The 27,710-nt window shown below is 32.6% G+C and overlaps 3 protein-coding genes across 4 annotated transcripts; 2 read left to right on the top strand and 1 right to left on the bottom strand.

The window, feature by feature from the left end:
* Nucleotides 1-796: 796 nt before the first annotated feature.
* Nucleotides 797-7,505, bottom strand: LOC140973934 (GPCR-type G protein COLD1). The gene is made up of 13 exons (XM_073437083.1): nucleotides 7,015-7,505; nucleotides 6,810-6,910; nucleotides 6,412-6,519; nucleotides 6,045-6,165; nucleotides 5,449-5,578; nucleotides 4,385-4,463; nucleotides 3,935-4,023; nucleotides 3,727-3,819; nucleotides 3,486-3,512; nucleotides 3,288-3,374; nucleotides 2,731-2,802; nucleotides 2,267-2,397; nucleotides 797-1,218 (listed from the first exon to the last, which is right to left on the bottom strand). Exons 1-13 carry the CDS (start codon nucleotides 7,227-7,229, stop codon nucleotides 1,065-1,067), a joined length of 1,407 nt encoding a protein of 468 aa, XP_073293184.1. The 5' UTR covers nucleotides 7,230-7,505; the 3' UTR covers nucleotides 797-1,064.
* A 1,721-nt stretch (nucleotides 7,506-9,226) lies between these two features.
* On the top strand, nucleotides 9,227-12,298 carry LOC140973935 (photosynthetic NDH subunit of lumenal location 1, chloroplastic). Of its 2 annotated transcripts, none has more exons than XM_073437084.1 (8): nucleotides 9,227-9,423; nucleotides 9,519-9,606; nucleotides 10,478-10,573; nucleotides 11,212-11,285; nucleotides 11,380-11,505; nucleotides 11,613-11,684; nucleotides 11,811-11,907; nucleotides 12,014-12,298. In XM_073437084.1, the coding sequence occupies exons 1-8, from the start codon at nucleotides 9,364-9,366 to the stop codon at nucleotides 12,115-12,117; spliced, it is 717 nt and encodes a 238-aa protein (XP_073293185.1). In that variant the 5' UTR covers nucleotides 9,227-9,363; the 3' UTR covers nucleotides 12,118-12,298. The 2 variants fall into 2 exon arrangements, with proteins under 2 accessions (XP_073293185.1, XP_073293186.1); XM_073437085.1 differs by having other exon boundaries at nucleotides 10,481-10,573.
* Nucleotides 12,299-15,190: 2,892 nt separating this feature from the next.
* Nucleotides 15,191-26,269, top strand: LOC140973936 (beta-hexosaminidase 1). Its single transcript, XM_073437087.1, has 15 exons — nucleotides 15,191-15,646; nucleotides 15,741-15,824; nucleotides 16,367-16,402; nucleotides 17,757-17,868; nucleotides 17,959-18,029; nucleotides 18,129-18,259; nucleotides 18,599-18,615; nucleotides 18,738-18,786; nucleotides 19,734-19,834; nucleotides 20,482-20,541; nucleotides 22,398-22,431; nucleotides 24,110-24,208; nucleotides 24,447-24,506; nucleotides 24,597-24,847; nucleotides 25,889-26,269. Exons 1-15 carry the CDS (start codon nucleotides 15,272-15,274, stop codon nucleotides 26,056-26,058), a joined length of 1,650 nt encoding a protein of 549 aa, XP_073293188.1. The 5' UTR covers nucleotides 15,191-15,271; the 3' UTR covers nucleotides 26,059-26,269.
* Nucleotides 26,270-27,710: the final 1,441 nt, after the last annotated feature.

Raw genomic sequence — 27,710 nt, forward strand, 5'->3', positions numbered from 1 at the left:
TTTAGTAATTTTTAAAAAATAATTAATCACGTTTATTTGGTTTGTGTATTTTTTATTTTTAATAAATTGTATATTTTTTATTTTTTTTGCTTTTTAAAGACGCTGGAATTTTTGTCTAAGGCCGGTAAATGTACATTGAATACTCCTGTTTTGGAGTCACACACATCTTTAAAATATAACTTTTAACTTCATTTTTAGTTTAAATAAATCGAATCGATTTGAATATAAAAAATTTAAAGCTCGAATTCATTCTCAAATACTTTCTACTCAAATTCAGTTCGAATTATAGTATGATCGGTTAGAATTGTTCAATCATGTTTGCAAATTATTTGGTAAACTATTTTTTGAGATAAATAATCGAAATATATTTATTTAATATATGTTATATTATATTTATATTTATAAAATTTTAAAACTGCAAACTACTTATAAATTGTTGAACAAAATAATTTGAGCTGAAATTCAACTAAAAAAGTTCAATATTTCAACTTGGCTAGAATTTAATATTTTTTAACAGTAATCGAATGTTTTTCGATTTGGTTGGATTTGTTTACACCATGATCATGCTATGACATCCACCGCGAATAGCTGCATAATTGTCATGTTTACTGCATTCTCTACGTTGCCCCTGATGCAGCAAGGCAGCTCCTATTTGGGTCGTTCCGGCCGTTTGTCGACACATACGATATCTTACGACCCCGCAACATTCTCACTGTGTGCATCAACTGGAAATCATATATTTTGTTCGTAAAGAAGAAGGATGAAACCATGGAACAAGGAATACCAACCAAATGACTTATCAAAAACAAATATCCATTTTTCAATCAATATTTTATTTGGCAAGTTATATGCATCAGCAGTACGGAAATGATTTCATTGCATATTACACTCATTTCTATCCACAAATGAACTTTGAAAATTAAAAAAAAATGTCATGATCTCATGGACATTTAATACATAATATCAAATGGAACGTCATCATTTATATATAAAAAAATTATATATTTTTGCAACGTTTTTGGACACTTGCATCATTACAGCTACAAGGGTAAAAAATGAAAGAACTAATCTATGGGATGCTTGTCGGCCTGGCGAGAGGTATAATGCGCAGATAGCAAAAGAAGAGATAGGAATGCACTGGCTGCAAATATAGCATCAAACCATCGATGGTAGAAATCGAATTGAATGTCGCCACCCAATACATCTGTTATGATCAACCTGCAAACAGATCATCATCATAAAGGCAATGGATTAAAGCCAATTATATGGCCAGCATGTGGCGTACATTTACGAACGAAACACAATAGGCTATCCTTAGATAACTGGGAATAAAACAAACGAAACATAACTTTCAACATCTATAAAAATAATTTTGATCCAACAAAATGCTCAATCTTGAAAGCGACTAGTAGCAGTCAAGCTCCAGATATCAAAGGTAGTTATTCAAATATGCGACCAAGATTTGATGTCTTTCAGTCTCCGGAGATTTAAGGATTATATAATTTAGATGGTAGGCCACATAAGAGCTCCCTTGTGGCATGATGTGACCAACTATCATACAAGGAACTAACTTAGCCGAAAAAAGTAGTCTCTTACAACTCTAAGATGTTATGTATTGAACAGAAACAGTGCAAAGAAACAGTAAAGAGCTAAACTAATAACATCCACAAGAAAAAAAAAATGTATCCTCTCCTATTAAAGTATTTGCTTGCATTCCTCTCAGGAAGCTGAACACTGACACATTGGAAATATCAGCTAACGAAATATCCATATTAGTTGAATGGTAATCACAATGCTGCAATTTACAAGTCAAATATGGAACTATCTTGTCAACACTGAGACCAGCAACAACATTACTCCTAATCAGTTTAAGAAAATTCTAGAACTTAGGCAGCACAAAATCAAATGTTCCCTCAAAATCGAGGTAAATGTTTTTGCATGTGACAGCGGACAGGGTAAGAAAGAGTATCTTCAAAACAGAGATCTCATTGACGTCATGTTATATAAGTTTTTTCATAAATAGTGAAAAAGAAGAATGAACAGCCCCAAAAGAGGAAATGAAGGGATTAAAATAGCCATAGATTGATTGCAATAGCTTATATTGTTCAAATAAAAAAGAGAAACAAAACAGTAATGGGTAGATCTTTAGATATACCATAACATTCTACAGAAACGTTATTCATAATTGGCACCAAAACACAAGAGCTTGCAAGAGAAAACTCACATTCAATAATGAAAAGGATCTATCACAATAAGAAAATCTCACCTATACTCTGTTGCCAGGCTTTTTCTGATCAACAATATGGAAGAAACGAAGTACATTCCCATTATCTCAGAGAGGAAAAGGACAACATTGCTTGAAGATCCACTCCCAACTCTGGAAACTGCAAAAAAGAACTGTACAAAAGCCAGGAACTTAGTATATGATAGAAATACCATGGTAATAAACAAAACAGATTCAATGTGATTAGAGCTAAATTAAAGGAGTAATGAATTACAATATAAAAATTTAACTTAATGTATTACGTTATACACATAACTGCCTGCCATGCACTTCCTTGTAAAGATAACACTCACATTCCAAATTTACACTGGCAATCAAAATACGTTGTCAAGAAAAAACATATAAGGCACATATTTGTTTAAGTTTAAAATATTAAAAAGTGAACTGTAAGAGAAAATCCAATCACAGGTGCAACAAAAATTTGATGAAAAGTATTACAAACTTGCCTTCATCAGATTTGATAAGAATCCCCGTACAGATATTACTATCAGCATCCCGATAAATAAGAGGGATATGTACTGCATAACAGAAGACAAGACATGCCATACATGAGTAGTGATAATGTATCATTATACTGGAAAATAGAATATTGTGCCATTCATTTGTATAATGGGATGTGGTTTCTCTTGATTAATTTAAGTGGTTATTCATGCTAACGAGACACTGAATTAATATACAGTATTCTCCGCTCCAAGTTCATGCTATTAATTTGTGTCAACCATTTGAGGACGATTACCCTACAAATGCTGCAAAATCTTGTCCTATGCCTTAAAAAAAAGTTTTCCTCCTTCAAGCACACTTGACTTAAAAGCACACACAGATACGTAAATTGTAGTGTGGACCAGTATTTATAAAAGAGGGGGAATAACATTGAGATTTTGAAGTTCAACAATCCCGACACATTAAAAAGATTATAAAAAAACCCAGTGGATACTATAAGCAAGTAGCAACTAAGATATACAGCATAATAAGGCTGTTGAAGTGATGCAAGGACAACACTGACCTGAGATACCAAAGTCACATTTATGCCTATGTCAAAGAACTGCAGGAAGATGCTGATTGTCTTTGTCACAGGATCAACAGAACCAGTCTGTGAACACAGATATGTTTTTAATGCTTTGAAATTTGTAGAAACATGGAAATCATATGACAAAATGGAACAATTAAGATGTGAAGTATGGAAAGACAATCAAAGCATTACCTCCTTGAATATAACACTTTGTAGAGACTGCATAATGAAACAAACATATATAAATAAAAAATTAGTTAACCCAAATTACAATACCATATCATTGCAGATCTTGAACGTGGAAAGTTTGTGTCAACTACTGATGAGTATATCAAAAACCCTAAATCATGTCTATAATTCGAAACAAAAATTTGGACATAAAATACAATGAAACAAGAAAGGCTGTCATTCTACTCCAATGAGGAATGCTCACCTTTATCATTTTATATACACAATATACCGAGCATGCATAGCCCAAAAAATTCTGCAGGTGCCCCTTCCAGGTTCGAGAATATGCAGCAGCTTTCTGGAAATATTGCAGAAATACTTTTTAAAAAAAGCAACGTTTTCCATACGATGTAAAAGTTAACAAACTATTGCAGTTTAATTCTTAAAGGAAAGGCCAAAATCATTCAGTACACCTTAGCTTGGCGTAGCTCATAGATTTCCAAAAAAAGTTGTTTTGAAAGCTCCTCCAGAGCTTGTACCTCCTCTTGCATCCCTTTGATATCTTTGTACAAAATGAAATCAAGAACAATAAAGTAACAGAAAAACAAAACAATAACAAGTTGCTAAAACCAACTCTCGGAGACCTCCCAAAACAGGTCGAGCTTGACAAAGAGTTGGTAATAATTAGCTGGGATGATAAATGCATAAATCAAACCTAACTAAAAAACCAGGTAAATTTTCATGTGTGGATCACTTTTCCGCTTCTTGTAATTAATAGTTTTTAATTATCTAATATGATATTGTTTCCTATAAAAAAAAAAAGGGCCAGTGGAAAGAATATTGCGCAACATCTTGGTTTTAAAAACTATGCTGGGGGATTATTAAGTGAATATTTATGATTTATACATCAAACAAAAACTGACCTTGCTCCTTTTGATCATCCTGAACAGACCGAACAACAGTTCCAACTAATCGCTTTAGGAAGGATCTATTCTTCAATTTCTGTCACAGTAAATTTACAGTGAGTAAACGTACAAATCTGTGAAGAAATAAGCAGATGTTATTCACAATGACACAGTACATATCATTAACTTATCCTGTTGGCTACTATCATATAGCCTCAAATAATAATAAAATACCAATAGACAACAAATCATTCATAAAGTAAAAATCAAACGTGTCCACGATAAAACAGCATAAGAAATTAGGCCAAAAGCACTAACCCCCCTTGAACGATTGTTTCATACTAATATTCCACTCCAAGATCAGTCGTGTTATAAAATTGCTGAGAAGACAAGTCTATAACAGACAATCATATCATGACATAAATCAACATCAAGGCAACAAAAACTCAAAAAATCTTTTCAAAATGGCACAAATGGTAGATCAGGCTGCTAATCCACTAAACCTCCTATTATTTAATGTCAAATAATAAAAAAAGGAGCATGAAATATGATACAGTTAGTATCCAATATTGGTAATGATTACTATTGTTTTCTAATGCTAATTGCTTAGGCCGGTAAAACCATATTTTCCCATATTCATTTTGTTGAAGTTCATTTCCAGTGTGCGGATTCAGTATAATATGTTGTGGTTGAATGATATTCAGAGGGTACTTTATGCTGTAGCACATTACAAAGAAGGTATGCTTGCATTGCTTAAAAAGTTGCACATACATCTGTACAAATATGTTAGACATATTATTTGATACATCAAGCTAGATAAAGGGGGCCTAAGGGAAACATATGATAGTTCAACAAGGTAACATTGATCGGCAGAGAATTCAATTTAGTGTTATTTGCTCAAATTCTTTATAGCCCTTTCATGAACTAAGTCCCATCATATCAAAGTACAACATTTAAAATGGAAAGAAAGCCAATTCATCCATAAATTGACTAAATCATTTTTATGCATCTCCAATTGTCAATTAAATAATATTAAATTAGTAAAAGACAAATTTAATAAATATGTAGCAAGGCGAATGAACCTCTTCTGACCCTTGTAGACGCTCCATTTCCATTTGACAGAGAATTATCTTCTTTTTCTTTGCAATGCAGGTCTCAATTGACTGCATCAGCTGCCTTTCTAGTGCCTTGATATCTGCTTCCTCGATTTCTCTTAAAATTAAGGGGGAAAATTATAAAACCAGGAGTCCAGGAGAGTTACTAAATGGAGATTTCAAGGATAAACTGCAGGTTGCCTTTAACTCAAGTAAATGCTAAGTTGCTAACTTTCAGAGGAGAAGCTAGATAACTAAATGATGTATATAGGTGTGTGTAAGTATAAACCTAAAGCATGCCAGACTCGATAAAATTGCACTCATTACGCATAATTTGACAAGAAAACAGTATTTAATAATTTTATTGAAAATATGTAATATTCTATAGGAGTGACTAAATCTAAAAGAGTGTGCACTAAGAAGCAGTGAGTTTAAAAACTATAGTTAAGAGATGAAATTATATTCCACGTGAACCCTCATCCTTGCCAACTTATGGTTAGTATCCAAAAGGCAATATATTAAAGGATATCAAGTTTTTCTAATCATTCAATCAATTTGAACTATGCACAAGTCATTCTTCTTACCGAATAAAGAGGGAAAGATAACTGTAAGGCAAATTCACTGCCCCAAAACCAGATAGCACAGCCATGACAGTCACACCAATGACACCAATTCTGCTTACTAGCTGAGGCATGGTGAAAAATCCTGAGAAGAATATACATTAGATAAATAGAGCTAAGAGGGAGAATACTTCAAGTAAATAATATCCAAGAGAGAATTGGAGGAAGAAGGTTAAACAGATTTCGATAAGAATTAGCAAGCAAGGTTGCATTGCTCCTTGAGCTAGTTTTAGAGATATAAAAACAAGTGTAAACACGCAGAAACATATTCTCCAAGGTGCCTTCGAGAGATATTTTACCCTCTTGGCGACATTTACAATTAATTGCAAACCTTTGTCTGGAGAAGGCATTGGAAAATGAATGCCCATGCGCCAAAAACCATAAAGAAAAGCAAACAAAAAAAGAACAGCACCAAGCGCAGCACGCTCCTTTCTAACACCTGAAGCACAGAGTTGAAATTAAAATAATACTACTCCCAAAAAAAATTTAAAAAAACTAAATAAAAAACAAATACGAACATATACGGATCAGAGTACATGAAATTGCTATAATTTCCTTCGAAGATCTATTTTCAAGCCAACCATAAACACCTACTCGCAGTTTACAAAATAGTGAAAACTAGCCGCATATCAGCCTATGCAAGCATAATTTCCCATCTCCACTTGAAAGATACAAGAGTAAAAATAATAATTTACGCCACTGAAGTAGAGATGAGGGTGGAGACCTTACCACTTTTACAGAGCATTATATAACAATGGTAATACGGCAACATGAAGACAAGCAACAATATCAGGCAAAACAAATCCACCTTCCAATTCAACCATCTTGCCCTACAGTCAACATCACGTGAGATAAAAAAGGGGGGGAGGTAAATAAAAGAAACAATGCAAGGTTAAAATCAATCACACTGCTCTATGATGAATTGGTTACTCACTGTTTGGACAGAACAGGAATGATCTCGAAGAGAACGAGCTGAAATAGATTGCAAGAGAAGGCGAAGACGACGCTGAATATGATCTGGACCAACACCCGCTTCTCTTCGTACTCCTTGTAAAGCCGCTGATTCAAGAACCACAGCCCGCCCCAACCCAGAAGGACCAGCGACCCCACCGCCACCACTCCCTCGTACGCCGCTGTTATCCATCCCATCACACTATCCACTAATCGATCCTATTTTGCTGTAGACTTTCACCAATAATTTCGATCTAGACTTCTTTCTATTCCATTCTTCGATTCACCCCTTTCACCCCACTTCCACGTCCTCCTCCGGCAACTCCGCCGCCGCACTGAAACCTGTTGAAGAAGAAATCAATACTTCCACGCTTAAGCGATACGTGATGCTGGGAACCTGCTAACTGTTCTAATCTAACGATCTGAGAGGTTTTATGATTATTATATTTTCGCAGTTGTAAAATGAATAATCATATAATACACTCATAAATTATAATGGCGGATTAATTATGCTATCATAAAGAACAAAAATTCATGTGAGACGGTGTTAAGGATCATATTTTGTGAGACGAATATCTTATTTTGGTCATCCATAAAAAAATATTATTTTTTATGTTAAGAGATTATTTTTTATTGTGAATATCGATAGGGTTGATCGTCTCACAGATAAAAATTCGTGAAACCGTCTCACAAGAGACATACTCTAAAAAAAGGAACTATATGTGATCTTTGGAGCTAAAAAAATAATCTTCAAGGCCTGCTTCTCTTTACATTGGTAGATCGATAGAGTTGATGAGCACGAGTCGATTGGTTATGATTTACGAGTTCGATTATCCTAAATCCTAACTCATTGTCCTGAGCTTGTGAAGTGTAAATTTTGTTTCAACCTTTTTCATTTGTGAGAAATTTCTTGTTATTTATTTTTTTTAAGTTGTATTTTTTGTCTTAATCCCGTAAAAAAAATTATCATGTTTTATGTGAGTCTAATGTTATATTAATATTTCTGTTATCACGTCAATGTTTTCCGATAACACGATTACATCAACAATTCGATGAAACATGACTAAAAACTATTGGTGATCAAAATTTTTTATTAACCGCCTGAACTGAATTGCACTGCACTCTTTTTCTTAATATTTTATAAAAACAACGATTAAAAATAATAATTATAAACTGCACCGTATACGTGGTTCAGTTATTTTTTTGTGACGCACCGCACTAAACCGCTTGTCATAATATTTAGTCTAAGATTATAATAATTTGCAAACAACATGTTCAATTAAAGAAGTCGTCATTTATTATATCTCAAATATCTTTAAAATTATTACTCATATAAAGAAAACTTATATTTTTCTTGATTATTATTCATATTAACATTTTATTAAAGTATTTGTTTTTTTACTACAATATTTTGTTTGAAATAAGTAAAAAAATATATAAAATAATGTAAATTTCATTTTTGTTATCGGTATGTTGTGTTGTTAAATTATTAAATTAGTTTTGAATCTTGATTATTGTTTTATCTAGTTTTATCTTTGTATGATTTGAGCTATATTTTTATTCGAAAACATATATTGTTATTGTTTTCAAATAAATTAGAATATATATTCTAATATTTTTCATTAAAAAAACTGTAAACCGATTGCAACCGCATGAAACCGTTCAAAAGCGTAAAACTAATTATACATGTAAAACCGCAATTATTTTTTTTAAATACTATTCGAAATCATATGGTAATTCAATTTGAACTTTTTTAAAATAACCGCAAAACCGCACCGTGATCACCCCTATTAAAAACTGAGTAGGTCTCTTGTGAGACGGTCTCACGAATCTTTATATGTGAGACGGGTCAACTTTGACGATATTCACAATAAAAAGTATTACTCTTAGCATAAAAAATAATATTTTTTCATGGATGACTCAAATAAGAGATCTGTCATACAAAATATGACCCGTGAGACCGTCTCATACAAGTTTTTAACTTAAAAACTAACAAAAAAAAAAAAAAAACTAAGCTAGACTACTAAAATTCAACATTTACAAATTATATAACCAAATAGAACACACAAATTTTACAATTTTTTGTTTTTATTTTATAACGAAAACGAACATATATTTAAATAAAAAATTGCTATATTTTAAAAATGAAATAATTTTAATAAATTTGTACATAAAAAATAATATTTTGAAAAAAACAACCACAGTCTATGCTTCCTTCTTCACCATTATCCATGTGGATCAGTTTAGCCACATAATGAGTTAAGCACACTCACACAAGCTTAGCTACTTCGAAAATCTTCCCACCTCCAATTTTTTTCTCACGGAGCCGCCAATGATCATGACGGTTTCGTCTCTTTCGCCTATCGTCTCCTCGAAATCCTTCTTAAACAGGGTAGGTCCATCTGCTAATCAATGTCTGCTTGAAAATTTTGTAGTTTCAATTGCGTTATTGCGGTGTAGTTTCGATTTTCCTTTGTGAAATTGCAGCTTTATGCGCCATGCTCGATGAGTGTAGCAGCAGCAGCGGAATCTGCAAGGTGTGATGGAAACACTTGTGATTATGATGAGGAAAATGGTAAGATTCTTTCTAATGTCTCGCAGTTTCTTATTTTTATGTGTTTTTTTTTCAATTCGACTAGTGAATATGATTGGATGAATTACCTGTAATTGAATCAGGGAACTATGTGTCTTTGTTGAGCACTTACAAGGAATAATTTGCGTTTTGTGTAGATTTTTATATTTAGTGTTCAGATTATATGATCCAAAAACACGCATAACCAAGTTTTCAGTTTTGGGGAAAAAACCATAATTTTTTTATTTGTTTTTAATAATGTGAAACGCGTTTGCGGTTGAAAGCATTTTCGTAGAGAGCATGAAATTGTGTTCTATTTTAGTGTAAGGCATATCTTACCCAGGACAAATGTCTACATAAATATCATATCTATTCTCTATCAACTCCATTCAAACATGGATTACATTTGGGTCATGGGCTATAAACCTGACCTCTATTATCCAATCCAACAATACAAATAGTACGTTGAAAAACAAAGAGTCTAAGAAAGAAAGTGATATTAATTTTGATTGAAGTTACTATTGTGCGCTCCGATTGCAATTCTGATAAGAAAATGAGGGCCATCTCATATCCACGATACTTAAAGATTTTTGTAAGGGCTCTTTGGATATATGTATGGATAGGTTGGTAAAACATAGAAACAATTATGAGTTTGTATTGTTTTCTACTAGAGTTTCAGTTTTTGTTGTGCTGGTCCAGCAGTATTAGTATTAAATTCTTGTATTTCAGTACTCTAAGGTAGAGTCCATGTGAAAAAAAGAAGGGAAAAAAGGAACTTTTGAAATTTAGTGGAAATAATCCTTTTTATAATACTTTTACAGCTTCAAGAACTGAGATACAAAACTTATTTAGGTGCATTGTATATTTTGTGCAACAGTTTCAGAAAAATGTAAGAGGAGGATGGTTGTGGTTGGAATAGGAGCCTTAACCGCTGTTAGTTCATTATCAGCAAGCCCTCTTCCTGCACTAGGTATTCATAATACCTCTCTTCATTAGCTTCTTATACGGTTAAATTGGTTCGTATGCGATATTTTGTTTTTGACGCATATAAAAAGTGTTGATGTACATCACAAAAAACAATTTCCAATTCCATTCCATGCATAGTAAATTTAAAATGATTCAGAAAATGATATCTTGCATCAAACTTGAGCATAATTGCTGTAAGTTTTTCTTGTAGGTACATGCTTAAGGCATATTTACTCATAAAACTTACTCTTATATTATTTAGATGATATAATGAGGTTAAGTCTATCCTATAATGGTGAAACACATGAATTAAATCCTACGCATGAACAACATCTTATCATGCAGAAACTATTTGGAACAGTAAACTATTTAAGTTTGTGCCCACAACATTCTATTGTGACTGGACAATGAATTGAAGCTCTTTTTGTTCGTGCTTTTCATTAATATCTTACTAATTGTTTTGTTCAAAATTTTGTTGGGAGTCTATATTGGCTCCATAAAAAATTGTGGAGCTGTATTTAACTTTGAGAGGTGGTTCTAAACTATCTTTTTTAGTTGGGGTGAGAGTAAACCAAAGAAAATCCCTACAATTAATTAATTGTATCTGAATATTATGCCATGCTGCTATTTTTTTCCCTACAGGAAAACCAGAGGATTACCAAATTTTTGTTGACAAAATAGATGGGTATTCATATTCTTACCCCTCGGACTGGAGAGTAAGTTGTGGCCACTGAAATTGTTTTCTGTAGGATTGCTGCATTAATGAAATAGTTACTATGTAGTTGGAAAATTCTACTATTTCCAATGCAGGATTTTGAGTTCTTAGGTCACGATTCTGCATTCAAGGACAGATATTTGCAATTGCAAAATGTGAGACTAAGTTTTATACCAACTAATAAAACTGATATCCATGAGTTGGGAACTTCAATGGAAGAGGTAATTACTGTAAAGTTTAACATCATTTCAGAGCGCTACATGAATTAGTTTACTTTGAGATAATTTCATACTCTAACAAGATTTTAATTTGTTTATTACTGAAAAAGGTTGTTGAAAATTTAACAAGCAACGTTTACTCTGCACCGAATCAATTTGCAACCATATTGGGAATACAAGAGGTTATTAAAAGTCTCATCTGTTTGTCTGTATTTTCTACCTTTGTTTCTATCTCAACAATGATAGACTTTGTTCTTTTTTTTGTATGCGTGATGCCTAATTTAATCAAAGATGACTTGTGGGTGCAGAAAAATATCGATGGTAGAAGCTACTGCACGTTCGAATACATACTCACATCTCCAAATTTTGCACGAGCGGCTTTTGCAACAATAGCCATCGGAAACGGTATCGTGATTTATCATGCGCGTGCGCACACACACATGTATATATGTGCACATGCTCACATGCGTATTTGATTTATTATTCACATTAGCTATGCATGTCAATGCAGGGAGATACTATACATTGATTGTTGGCGCAAACGAAAGACGATGGAGAAGATTTCGGAACCAACTTAAAGTGGTGGCCGACTCGTTTAAGGTGTTGGACATCTAAATCTTTTTGTTAGTGTTGTTAATACTATGGTCGCCCGTTCTTTCTTCCTCCCTGTATATTATTGTTATTTTTATACATATGTAACAGAACGAAGTGTTAGGAAAATGATCCATATTCTGCAACAATTGTAACATCAACTGCGTTGCTTAATTTTGGTTGCATTTCATTGGATTTTCTATTATTTTGGTGTAAAAAATGCATGATGTTTCTAAAGAATGTAAAAAGAAAAAAAATTAAATACTTTTGTTATTTGAAATTATGCTTTTGTTTTAGGTCTCGAGAGATTTTCATATTCAAATATCTGAGTTTCATATTTGTTGGAAATTATAAATTGATTGCGAGAAAATTACGTCTTTTTACGGTAAATAAGTCATAAATAATAGTCGGAAATTCATGACATTGTTACACGACATGATTAACCAAAATAAATAAACAAGAGTAGGTCTCTTGTGAGACGGTTTCACGAATCTTTATCTATGAGACGGGTCTATCATACCGATATTCTTAATAAAAAGTAATACTTTTAGCATAAAAAGTAATACTTTTTCATGGATGACCCAAATAAGAGATCCGTCTCACAAAATACGACCCGTGAGACCGTCTCACACAAGTTTTTGCGAATAAACAATCATGAAAAACATATGAGAAAAATAAAAGGAAACTCGACAATGATAACAAATTATTGGTGATAGCGTATTATTAAATTAAAGAAACAATCAAATTTCCACTGCAGTTTTGTTTATTACTCTTGTAGATTTTGATATTGATATTGATATTGTAGTTGATTATTTTCGAAGTCTTATTTCATATATAGTTTGACTCAATATCTATACTAATTGGAAGTATACATCCTTACGTTATTGATAATTTCAATTAACTTGATAACCAGATCAGACATGAAATTAAATTACTAAAATTTATAACATTATCAATCCAATGTTTTTACTAGGTCGTCATTTCTATTTCTAGAGTGACATAGTAACCACGTAAATTCTTTGATTTGGACATGATATTTTTAATATATGTAGTTATTCCTGGATCCAGAAAGATCGAAGCAAAATCTTTTTATTTGTTCATTAGTAATTACTTTAAGTTGTGTGAAATAATTTAAAGATTATTTCAATCAAATTAATTATTTATAAAACAACTAAATTAATAGTTTATATTAAAACAATTGAAATTCTGCCCAAGACCAAAGCGTATTGACATCTGAGTTGTTTAACAATAACACAATTGTAACGTCCGAGATTCGACGAATGTCCCCACTGTACCAAGATGAGTCTTTCCAGCGTGCTTATGTCCTCACTCACACGTACCCTAGGAAACTTCTCAGGAGGTCACTCATCCTATAATTGCGCCAAGTCAAGCACACTTAACCTTGGAGTTCTTATATGATGAGCTACCGAAAAGAAGATGTACTTTCTTGATATGAGTAGTACCTATCAAATCTTTTAAGTCATCCTCAACTGCACAGTCTCATACCTGAACAGTTTTGGAATATCTCTCCTTCCGGTGTAAGATCGGTTCATTCATGTTCCCTTCGCCTAGAAGCCTGCCAGGAGCAGCTCATTGTCCGTGCAACCTCATGACACCGGTGATCACCCCCCATCCTTTTTGGCCCCGGGCCTCACAATAATTTGTAAACAACAAGTCTCGTAATACAAATATTGTCAAAACCAATTTATATTATAAATCATACCAATGTCTTTACAATGTAAAATAAAACTTAAACGAAATGTGAAAATGTAAAACATGAAAACATAAATAAAAACGAAATAACAAGATTGGTCTTGATCTTATTCATCATCCCAAAAATATTCATGTTCCTCTTCCTCGATTTGTTTCTTGTTTTTATCTAGAGTGAGAATATAAGTAGTGAGTATTTTGTGAAATACTCAGCAAATATGGTCGATCAAACACAGAACAATATATACATATATATGTACTTTCTAAATTCAGAAACACGACATAATCATAACATGAACTTGAACATATTCTTATATAATAAGAAACAACATAACTGAAATTCATCTCATAAGCCAAGATGTTATTGATTAATCTCTTATATGTAATTCCTATAAAAAGTAATGTCATGTATTAGTTATTATTACACACTGTATTAGAGTCATAAACTTTCTATTTTGAATCATAACAGTTCTCATAAACATCAAAATATGCTTGCGGCGCAAAAGAACATGCTTTAATAAAACGAAACGAATCGAAGAGCAAATCATATTATGAATGATCACTTTAAAACATACATATTCATTTTAAATCATAAGCTCACTTACTTGATTGTTCTTGAATAAAAAACGTAAAGACGATACGTTCGAACTCGAAAATGACTAGAACTTTGCTTGAATTCGAACAACTTTTGAACACAACTTCAGCTTGAAAAACTCGAAAAAAATTTTTAAAAAAAGTTTAGTTTCACCCTTGATAGCTGATGCTAAAAAATTTATGTTGGTTTAGGTGTGATATTTATCTAGCTTAAGATCTATATTTATAGGTTTCAAGTTTAGGAGCTGAATGATTATCAATTCATGATCATTTATTCCTTTAATGTCATTATTTCACACTTACTGGTGTTACAAGTCTACCATTTCAGCTGAATGATCCCTTGAAATTCTTGGGCGTGATATAAACTAAATCGAGCTGCATATCTTTGAGTCCATGATTGCAACTTGTTTGAGTCTATTAGATTGAAATTATGGTTGACACAATGAATGAAACATGATCTTGATAAATTCAAATGATGTACTAATTGGATCGCTGATATTCGCACAAACTATTTATAAGCAAATTAATTGATTATTTTAACTCTATAAATTATTTTAAACATAACTTTAGTATGCGAACATATATATAACTTTATAATTTTTAAAGTTAAAAAATGATATGTTGTCTTATCTTAAATTTGAAATTTCAATGTCAATGTAAACTAGTCGTAAATGTATAATATATAAATATATATATATACACATAAATATCTGATGAAATAGAAATATGTGTAATCTCTACTAAAATATCGGATTCCTCCCATCACACTATATATAGTTTACTCTACCACTCCAATGATTCGAAGACAAGATAGTTTTCTAATATATTCTCTCTGGTTGGTTGGTAAACGAATCATTCTTCATTTCCGAGCAAGATGAATCTTCACTCTTCAAGCCCTAACAGCTATGGCTATCTCCTTCCTCTACTGGTTCTGCTACTGTTTTCGCCGTCCCTGGGTCGCAGTTCAACCAATCGGAAGCTCAAACAGCACCTCGATGATGGGGAGGCAGACTCTCTCCCCTATATTTGGCCACTGCCTTGGAATTACACTTTCGGCAATCAAACTCTCAACGTAGACCCCAATCTGTCGCTTGTTACCAGTGGGAATGGTGGCGGTTCTCCCATTGTATCGCAAGCCTTCAACAGATATAAAGGCATCATCTTCGAGCACAGTTATAGGTTTCCGAAGATTGGGGTTGACTATGATCTTACGACAGTCAATGTCATCGTTCATTCAGAGGATGAAGAGGTGTTTTCAATGGTTTTTTTTTTTTTTTTTATAAAGCTTGCTTCTTTGATTCCAGCTTCTTTACAATTTTTTTTTCTGGGTTTGGGTGTTGTAGCTTCAACTCGGAGTTGACGAAAGTTACTCATTGATGGTGGTGGGAAGAGATGAACTGTCGATCATTGGAGAAATCACAATTGAGGTGAAAGTTATATATTTTATTGTACTGGGTTTTCCAGTCACAGATAATTCATTAATGAATATAATTACGACATACACTTCTTGCACATAGAGTTCATTAATGAATATGAGAATCTATTTGAGCCAGACAATCTGATTTTTCCAGGCTATTTGTGTTGGGGCCAATTTTAGTATTTTGTATGTATGTTAACTACCTAGTGATGGAATTGAACTACAAGATATGCTAGATCATTGTATTTATTTATGCATTTTCCTTTCTAAAATAGAATTACTCAAATGGCTGCTGGACATGAAGCTTATGTTATTGTGCTTAATGAACTCTGTATCTTTTTGTACTTGTCAATGTAGTTATGAATTACCATGTCATGAATTTGGGATACAGCTTCATCTTTTTATTGTTGTCCATTAAAGTACCAAAACTAAGCTGTTATGTGCTTCTTATTCAACACCACCAAACCCCCCCCCCCCCCCCCCCCCCCCCCCCCCGGGGGGGGCACTATTCCAATGTTAATTTCTAATTGTAGCTGCTCTGTCATGTTGCAGGCAAATACCGTCTATGGGGCTATACGTGGCCTAGAGGTAAGCAGTACACACCATACAGTTGTATGATAATTACAGTTTTATTCAGTACTGGAGAAGTGGTGATAGTTGATTGCTTGTAAATGTGTTTGCCAGATTCACATGTGAATGGGCAGAAAAAGAATGGCGTTCTTGGGTTTTCTTTTCGCATAAATATTTTCCAACGGAAATAAAAAATTATCATCTTATTTTTATTCATTGCCAGAACTATATTTTCATTCATTTCATGTCCCCGAAGGTTTTCATTACCATTAATTCAAATTTTTGCTACTCGACATGATTACCCTATTATTTTATTTTTCTTTTCAATACGTTCTTGTAAAAAATTTAAAATTTTGTACACAATAGCAAAAAGTAAGTCAATGACTCTATCATATTATGAAATTTATAATAAAAAATGCATCCTTGAGAAAACAAAAACTTAGTTCACATAGGATCGTATTTCCGAAAACACACTATTGAAATATCACTGATAAATCCAAACACCAACGACAAGTGTCAAAAGTGGGGGTGAGGAATTTATTTTTTCATGTTTGTATGACTTTGAAACGAAGACCTTGATAGTTTCATTTTCTTAATTGTTGTGGGGGAAGAATTTCAGGGAAATAGTTTGAGAAAGTGTTTTGTGTGAATAAGATGTATGTTGGCTTGTTATTAAAAATAGATGTTTTACTGAAGATCCTTAATCGTGCTACGAATTCCACATAGTGGTGACTGGTGCCATGCTGTAGTATAAACATTTTATAACATATTGTTATGTTTGATTATAACACTTCCTTTTATCTGGGGTGAAGGAAAATAGAGAAAAAAAATGAAACAAAACAAGGTGAAAAGTTTTAGTTAATATTTCCTAAAAATATTTTCTGAAAATGTATTTCAAGAAGTTGGATTGGGGAACATGATGCATGTTTGGTTATATTTTGGAACGAGATATTTTCTAAGTAGATTTCATGTTATGTGAAAATCTATTGGATTATTGAACATTTTAATATTAATATCAACTGGGTATATTAAATTTGAAGATATAGTATTTTGGATTAATATATAATATAGTAATGACCTATTTCTGGGAGTTGTGAAAACTTGAATCAACATAATGATTGTACCGTGGAATTAAAAAGTATGTTGAATGTGTTTTTGGAAAAGAATTATAAAATAATTTATTTGTATTTTTGGAAAATGAAGAAACTTAGCCTTCGGGATTTATTTTGTGGATCAGAAGAGGGGTTGACGAGAATGCTTTTCTGGAATCCTTTTTTGCTTAGTTTACTATCTCACTAAAATATGGAGGAGATAAAAAAAATGTTGAATTAAAGGCTATCCTCTCACCTAGTTGATTATGCTGTTTGTCCAGACATTGAGTCAGCTATGTGATTTTGATTATGAAACAAAAGACATAGAACTGTATCAGGCGCCGTGGTACATTCAGGATAAGCCGAGATTCACATACCGTGGGCTCTTGCTTGGTAAGTGGAGTCTTTTGTTGACTGACAATCTATTGTTATTCTTATGCTGCTTTTCTTATGAATGACTGCAACATTCTCATGTTTTGGCAGATACCTCAAGGCACTATTTGCCAATTGAAATAATCAAGCAAGCTATAGACTCTATGTCATATGCCAAACTTGTGAGACCCGTTGATAACCATTTGAGTTCTCTTTGTTTGAACAATTTGTTTCCTTCTCTCTCTGGAATATAAATATTTTATTTTTATTGCGTTCAGTAGAATGTCCTACACTGGCACATCATAGACGAAGAGTCATTTCCTCTTGAAGTGCCAACATATCCAAATTTGTGGAAAGGCGCATACACCAAGTGGGAACGATACACCGTGGATGATGCTTATGAAATTGTTAAGTATGTACCTATTATATTTCTGTCACATTCTTGTCTAATTTGGCAGTTTAATTGCACCAAGAATAAATTATTTCTATTAGAATATTTTCTTGGAATGGCATGTATTGGTTCAGTTATCCCTATTGATCCCACTAGCAGGACCATGGATTTTGAACATCAGAATTTCAGCTTATTAAGCTCGCAGTAATTGATAAATTTTTTTTCTTAGGACCTTAATATAGAAGCTTGGACTATAATTATTTTCATTACGGGGAATACATTCATGTTTTTTATACTCCTGTTGTAAATTCTAATGATGTTTTTATCTCTCATGTCTACTGCATATGGCGTAAAATGAAGTTTCGCAAAACTGAGAGGTATGTTGCATGTCATGAGAAAGAAATTTTAATAGTAGATTCTAATATGTATTCATAAATCAAAATGCAACTTAAATTTCTATGGACTAACGGCTAACTGCTTGAATCTGTCTTTATTTCAGGCATAAATGTTATGGCAGAAGTTGATGTTCCTGGGCATGCAGAATCATGGTAAAGCTAATGACATCATGAAATACAAAAAATCTCTCTTGTAAATTATACTCTTAGTACCAAACAACTTGTCCGTTAACATTTTTATTGGCCCTAGTTAGGTTACATACCAAAAATTACTTATGTAGTGAGCTACAGTTATGATATCCATTTCCAAGATTTGTTTGTGAATTCTACTTGGAAACAATATATTACAATTTCAGGTTTTATAGCACCAGTGTTTGGAAGTAACTGGGTGATTTTGTTACGGACCCAAACACATTGGGCCCAGTAACTTCTGAATCAACAAGCCCAATAGCTGAAGAGATAAACAAGCCTAGGCCCAAGATTGTAAATGTATACGTTAGAAGAGAGAAGGGGAAGACACGTGAGAAAAATGTATAAAAAGAGAGGGGGGCTGGGCTAGAAGGATTATTCAGTTAATATTGAGTGAGTAGACACTATCAATTTGTTAGTGAGAGAGAGAGTTGGTTGTAACAGAGTTTGTTATTTCCATATATTACATTTCGGTTATTGATCGGAGGTTCCTAACAGATTTATATTTGGCTTTTATTTAAGTTTTGATTCAAGAATGGAAGCAAATAGGTGCGTAGAATATGCTTGTAACTTGGATGGCACAATTTCACATTATGTATTCAGCAGGCATACCGATCAGGCTGCATGTTTATCATAGCATTATTTCATGTTAAAATGATTCAGATGGCTAAATGATCATTTGTGGTTGCATACTTTCTAGTAGGCCTGACTCACTTCTTCCTGTGTATGAACAATGGAAGCTATTTGGAGAGAATTCATTGTTGTTTTCGTCTTTAACTAAACCAAGGATACATAGTTTAGGCTCTGACAATTGCTTATTTTTCTTCAGAAACTAAATTTATTTGTTTGCATCTGCAAACTGCGATAGTATCTTCAAATATATAACATCAAACAAATTATATTTAACACAGGGGAATAGGATATCCTGATCTTTGGCCTTCTCCCTCCTGCAGAGAGCCATTGGATGTCTCAAAGAACTTTACATTTGATTTGATCTCCGGCATCCTGGCAGGTCACAGTATACCTTTTTTTAGTCAAAATCGTGTATGAGTTGGTAAACTTGTGATTCTTGATGTTGAACTGTTATGATTATCTTGCCGATCCGTTGCAAGTTTTTCAGCGAATAACATCTATCTGTGGCCTATCTTTTTTATTTGAAATCTTTATATAAAAAGTTCTTCAGAAAGAGATATTTCCTTTGAAGTAGTGAAAGAGTAATGACAAACAACAACTCACACGTTCATGATTTATCAATGTTGCATATGCCAGTTTTACTAAATTGGCATAGCTTTTTGTTGACTTACAGCTTACGAAGAATTAAATCTATATAACTCTGTCAAAACAGAAATTCAGTTTCATATATGATGCCAAAAAAGAATTAACTATGTGTAACTCTGTCAAAACAGAAATTCACTATCATATGATTGTTAGTTGCAAGTTCTTCTTCTTGACTAGATCTTTGTTCGATAAGAATATAAACTCAGGACAAGTCATGAAGAGGCCAGAGATATCTCTAAACTTCAAGTTTTATTTGATTGGAGCCATCAGACTCAGGAGAAACTGAATCCCTGATACTCTAGGGCCTATTATCTGCATAAACTATTGTGCTTGGAGAACCTGCTTCTATTTGTGATCGTGGCATCAATTTCCGTTTTGCAGACATGAGGAAGATTTTTCCTTTTGAACTTTTTCATTTAGGTGGTGATGAGGTCCATACAGGTAAAAACCAGTACTTTTTATTATTACCAGTACCAGTACCAGTACCAGTACCAGTACCAGTACCTTCCTGTACGATATTTTTCTTTGCTCGAAGATATCTATAATGGTTGCTAAATTTTTTCGGAAAAAAACTACAGGAAAATAAGAACTCGTTTATTATTTTATATCTTGAGCACGATAAGCATGATAAATATCTGGTACTGTATTTTGTCTTCCACTCATGTGCTGTTTTTTGTGTTGGCACGATTGATTTATTGTTTGACCTTGTCACCTGTGCAACTGGGCACAAATTAGTTTCTGAAATTGTATAAGAGAGCTTATATTGAAGACTGGTTGTAAGATCCTGAAAATAATCGTAAATAATGTCATTTAAAGGAACTAGGTCAGTTATATAGGGAACACAAGCCCCCAAAAATGAAGATAAATGATGTTAGTAACTTAGTTACAAGCAATTTGATTTAAATTAATATCCTATATATATGTATATATAGATTTTATGATATAACTTGTTTTTAATAAGGGGGAAATAGTTACATCACATCAACATTCTTTAAACCAAATTTATCAATATTTTTTGTCTCGTTTATGTATTGCCTCTCGTCATGTATATCTTTAATTCACCTACACCTAACAATATTTCTTTTTGTATAAGTGTATCATCATATGTATTTTGTTCCCGTGGACTCACTTATGATGGAGATGGGCAAGATCTTTAGGCTTAAAGAACAAAATATATGTGATGATACACACGTGGACATAAATATTGTTAGATGTATGTGAATTGAGGATAATCATGGTCGGAGTCAGCATATATGAGACAAGAAAAATCGATAGATTTGGGTTAAAAAGTTTTGATGTGATAATTTCCCCCACTTTTTTTTAAAAAAAATATATATTTTAATGTTTATATTTGTATATATATATATGTGTGTGTGTGTGTGTGTGTGTGTGTATTAAATAAATATCTAGGACAATAAATTAGATCAAATTTCATTTAAATGAAGTAATTTGCCTTCATTTTTTAGGCATTACATTCACCATACATATATATATATATATAGTATTTTAAATAAGTTTGACCAAATTCCTTAAAATGATAGTATTTGCGATATATTAGAGATATATATTAGAGATGGTATAAATATCGTTTTATATGTATTCCGTGATAAACATGGCTGTACATCGTAAACCACTCGCTTGAGTATGGCTCTGAAACATAAGTGGTTAATGAATTTGCATGGGAATGGAACCTTGTGTGGCCTTCAAATGTTTCCCTAGCATTTATATGTTGATGATTATATGCATATGAATGGAACCTTTTTGAGGTCTTTATATATGATGGAGCCTTACATAGGGAATCAAATTACTGGTTTTGCTTGATGGTTAGATATTTTTTCTTAATGATTGGAATTCAAGAGGATACTAATTTTAGTCTGCTCTTGGAGAAAAGTGGCATTTTGTTGCTACAGTTATGTAACATAATCTTGTCAGTTCTGTTAATTGTGTTCTAAGTTCTTCAGACTTACTCATGGTGCTTTCATATAGTTTGTTTCCCAGTGTACACAGATGACAAATCTTCTATACTTTTTTAACACCAATATTCTGGTTGATTACATAGGGCTTTTTTGTTGTTCGGCTGGTAATTATATTGATATGTTATGATTCCGAGGATCAGATTCTGCAATTTTAGTATAAGTGATCTTATCCCTGAAACTTTTTACATTTAACCATTTTCTCGCTAAAGAAAAAGCAATATGACGATTTCACTTTATGTAGTTAGTGACACTGGGGCTCTTTTAACATTTTATCATCTCTACATTTTCTGTTTGGTTTACCATTCTCACTTATTTGTGCAGATTGTTGGAACTCGACTCCACATGTGAAACAGTGGTACTTTTTCTCACTTTTCCGTAACTTCCATATGCCATGTTGGCTCCTTTTTTTATGCCAAGTTCCTTTTTGAGCCATAGCTTCAAATTAGTAGCTTGTTGATCTCTTTGGGTTGGAAAATCTGTCAAATCATTGATAATGCTTGCATATAGTTCTCGTTTATCATTTTTTGAATTGTATACTCAAAAGATATAATAAACTTTCTCATGCTTGAGAGAGAGACAGATGGAAGCATACCAGTTCGATGTTAACTATCATTGAGCCAAGTTCATATTCTCGTCTTATGCCACTTTATACTGTTCTTCATTTGTCAACTCTACGCATGTGAAGTATACTGGGTCTATAGAAGTATCTGTCATATAGAAAATACACATACCATATCTGATGTGGTCAACGATTATATTTGGACTGTACCCAATAAAGCCAATGAACATATTTAACCATATTAGGTATTTTTAAAAAAATTAAAAATTAGAAAAAATATTAATTATTTTTTGTCGGAACAATAAATAGAGTTGTAAAAATGTGAATTTAGAAATGATGTGTATAATATTGCTTTGAATCCATTGATAATATTTACATGCTGTAAATTGCAAAACCCAATTGAGATTAACCATGTTCTTTATATTTGTTAAATAATTTAGTAATGAGTTTGGACAATTAAATATTTTATTTTGTAATTTTATATATTTGTTTTATTAGATTTAAATGTCCAATACAATTGTAAATTTAAACCTTTTTTATTTGAATGAATATATTATGTACCCTTTGACACCAGCTGGTTAATGTGTTGGTTTTGTAAACTGATTTATAGTTTATTGTCATTGCATGTATGGTTGATGTTACAGGTTGATGTAGTCACCAATATTCCATTTTTAATGCATTTATATAATAAATGCACTTATTTTTATTTAAGTGGATGTGTGCATAGATAGAAGCATATATGCAAGAGTTGTACTCTCTATGTATTATATCTTGATTTTGAAAAATTACCAGAACACATATTCATGTCACATTGAATCTTTTTTCCTGTATTTGCGCCCCTGCAAAACATAGATTCATATTGTTAACTCTTCTAGTATCCTTTACTTCCATAAGAACTAGTAATCACCGCACATGGTTTTGCACGTGCTCACATAATTTAGTTATTTGAACAAATTGAAAATTTTTTTTTAAAAAAAACTATAGAGAGCAAAAAACATTTGAATTTTGAGATAAAATAGGGAGAGAAGTTGGAGAAGAAATGGGAAGATGATGGAGAGAGGTATGAAGAGTACTAATAAGTCCACACCATCAAAATTACATAACAAATTATGTAGGGGTAAAACTGGAAATAAACACACCAAAGTGGTGACTATGAGGTGATCAATTATTATATCATAGTAAAAATATCCCATTTACTAGTTTGAGTTGAATGTAGATGTTACTTATATTGGTCTTTTTACGTTATTTAATAATTAATAGTTTGATGGTTATTTGAAGTTTTATTTTGATATTGGGACTGCAAATGGGTGGTTTCCCTCAGCTGTCTTCCAAAGATATAGCTTATACTGATCTGACTGGTTATTCTGTCTTTTTCTGTGGTATATTCTGCTTTTAATGCTCTATAGTTAGCAGACCATTCTGTATTTACTCTGAGCCAATTATCTGCATACCATTTCTGCCCTTCCATATGCAGGCTTCAAGATCGTAATTTTACTGGTAAAGATGCATACAAGTATTTTGTTCTCAGGGCTCAGGAGATTGCAATATCATTCAATTGGATTCCAGTTAACTGGTAAATTATTTGATTTGTAATTTCCTGAACCGAAAACTGAATTTTGTTTGTCAGCAAAAAAAATTCATCGAGCTACCAGTATTAGGATACTGGGATTTCATGTTATCTAAATTCTCCTCCTGTTGACTTTTTCTGATATCAGAAGCTAATGTTTCAATAAAGGTTATGTTTCTTAATTTTCATGTACTTTCTAGTCCAACGATAACTGTGATACTTGCATCAAATTTTGTTACTTCAGGGAAGAAACCTTCAATTCCTTTGCTGTGGATCTCAACCCCAAAACTGTGGTGCATAACTGGTTAGTATTTGGTTCTGTAGATCAGTATTAGACCATTTCAAGATGCACCGGTGCCTTTTGGATGTAAAAATTGTTGTGTACTCAATGTAGGTTGGGGTCTGGAGTTTGTCCAAAGGCTGTTGCAAAAGGTTTTAAATGCATTTATAGTAACCAAGGTTTTTGGTATCTTGATCACTTAGATGTCCCTTGGGATTCTGTCTACTATGCTGATCCCTTAGAAGGGATAACTGATGCTTCAGAGAAAAAACTTGTGCTTGGGGGAGAGGTTTGCATGTGGGCTGAAACAGCTGATCCCTCAAATGTTCTACAAACAATATGGCCTCGTGCAGCGGCTGCAGCAGGTATGTGTTGGAATACTGCATTGGCAGCTTAGTTTCAAGAAATTATTGCTATTGATCCTGTTTAAAAGTGTTGTCCTATCGTGGAAAGGTATAATAGTCCTTGTCTTCTATCCAATAGTATCTTTTAAATTTCCCATTTTTATTTAGATATGAAATTATTGATTTAAAATCTAATGTACTCTTCAATTGTTAATGACTAGATCAGTTACCCTCTCCAAATATTAATATTCACAGTACAAATATTCATAACCAACATTGATACTTAGCTTTCGTTAGTATCTTTTACCCACAGTAGTTTAGCTTTTGTGTCTGACTATTCGTATAAATAATAAATATATTTGAGCAATATAATTAAATAAAACAATTAGGATTGATATTCATAAATAACAAGTATATAAAATTTGTAAAGAAGTGATTATTTGTTCAATAATATTCCTATATTTAATTTAAAATATTCAATATTGATACATGAATATGCATGAGCGGAGTCACCATGCAGCAGACAACATTCCAATTCCAGACATTTTCTGTTGGATTTGTCTTTATTTTGTAATAAATTGTTTATGTGTTTTTTGCTTTTGATGAACAAGGGCCCGATTAATTTACCTGATGGGGATATGATGACAATTTTGATTTTGTGCTAGCTATTGCAAGCTTTGTTATATTTTGGATGTAAGAAGTAAGAAATATGGATCCAAGTGTTCCACAATCACTATCCGTTCAGTTTCAAAAGTTCACCTTTGATGTTGTGAAGAGATCTAGATGGTTAGATTTTTTGTTAATTGTTTGACATCTTTATCTATTGGTTTACATCTAGTACCAGGATTTCCTTGTCTTTTTTGCAAATATATATGTAGAAAATGGCTGTACAAATGTATTCTGTTTGACTGGTGTGACTCTAATATATTTGATCCAGTAAAACATTGTCTTTTTACAATGGGCATTCATGTTCTCATGTACAGGTTTGGGATTATTTCGATTAAAAAATAGTACTTATTGATGACCCAATACTTTACTGATTTCTCGTGCTTGAATCTGTAGAGCGCTTATGGAGTGATGAATCAACGTTATCATCTGTGAACTCCACTGTACTGCCAAGGTTGCAGAATTTTCGATGCCAATTAACAAGGCGTGGGGTTGAAGCAGCTCCGGTTAGAAATAGTTATGCTCGAAGTGCTCCGGATGGTCCAGGATCATGCTACAAACAATGAATGGAATGTGTTTGTATTGAAGAGCATATGTTGTTGTTTGTTATGTTGGATATATTGCTCTCATATATTGGGAGAGCAAATGTGAAGACGTGTGTTCATTCCGAATTTATCGGTGTCCTGGCGTTGTTACTGTATCCCTATGTGGGGAACTGAAATCTCTATGTGTTAAGAAGCAAATAAATATTTGAATAAGAAGTAAAACTTGAAATAATCTTGGGACCATCTGAGAGTTTCATCTGAAATTCTGAATTAATTCAACGACTGAACGAATGCCAAGTGGCGTCGATAAGTACCGGCCATGATAAGTTTTAAGACAGATGAAAGTGAATCAGCAAAAAGGATAGGTAACTGTATTTTAATTCAATATGTTTACTAATTTGTAAACATATTTGGGTCTAGCAATAGTACTTACATTGGCAATAATGGTCAGATGTTAGCGACCAAACAAAGCATCGTTGCATGGATACACAAATTCAACCTCACAAATTCTCCCATGCACTAAGCAATCTGCATCACCAAATAGAATCAAACCATGTAAAGATCAGAAAACCGAAAGAAAATTTCCAATGATCGCAACTTAATTATATACTTTGGGATGAAATTTATGATTACTTGGAAAATTTTGAATACATTTTTTCTTTTTCTTAAAATTATTTCGATGGATTCTGTTATTACAATATGTGTCTCAAAACGAGATCTCATTCCAAATTGGGAACATTGGTAGTTGGTTTCATATAGATTATAAGGCATCAACGTTTTATGTAAATATTTAGGAAAGCATTTTGAATGACATTTTATTTATCAAGACTGCTAATTGATGTAATTAGTTTATGGAAGATAGTGTTGTTGTACGCTAATTTATTCAATTTTATATTTTGGTCTACTAAGTTTTCAAATTTTGGTTTTTGTACATTAACTTTCAATTTCCGGCTATTTTTGTCAAATTACTGAGGTGACTTCAAAATTTTTTATCTTATCAGGTATAATTGACAAAAATAATCGAAAATTAAAAGAAAGTGTATAAAACCAACATTTAAAAACTTAACAGAGCACAACCCAAAATTGGATAAGTTAACGAAAAAAATTATTTTCCCATTAGTTTAATTTAATAGCATAATTCATATGAAGTGGTTGTGAGATCAGTACCTGAGGTCAGAGCTACCAGTAAAGTGACTACCAAAATTGATTTAAAAAACGCAGCAATTGGGATTTTCATTTTCTGATCTTTTTTAAGATTATATTTTGCACGAATTTCTTGCTAATAATCTTTTTAAATAACATTTGAAACTCAATTTGGTCAAAATGATAAATGTTGGAATCTGCTCAAGAACAGTGACATATATGAAATAATCTGTTGAATATAGAGTTGAATGCATGCACGCCAATTCCGTGGGTAGACTGTTTGGTCAATTCTATTCTAAATCGTAAGCGTGGATTCACCATACTAATGTATTGTCATGAGATATGGACCAGGCATGAGAGAATAACATTTACGGTATTAATTTATTAACTTTTACTTTTTTACTTTTTGTTTTTTTTTTAATCGAAATATCGATTTCACATCCGAAAATATTGATGTGATATAAAAAAATAAAGACATGACCCATACATTATTGACTGTTCGATTTTATGTCAGCATTCTGACCAAAAAT

This window comes from Primulina huaijiensis, chromosome 3, assembly GCF_012295235.1.
Source record: "Primulina huaijiensis isolate GDHJ02 chromosome 3, ASM1229523v2, whole genome shotgun sequence".
NCBI classification, from domain to species: Eukaryota; Viridiplantae; Streptophyta; class Magnoliopsida; order Lamiales; family Gesneriaceae; genus Primulina; species Primulina huaijiensis.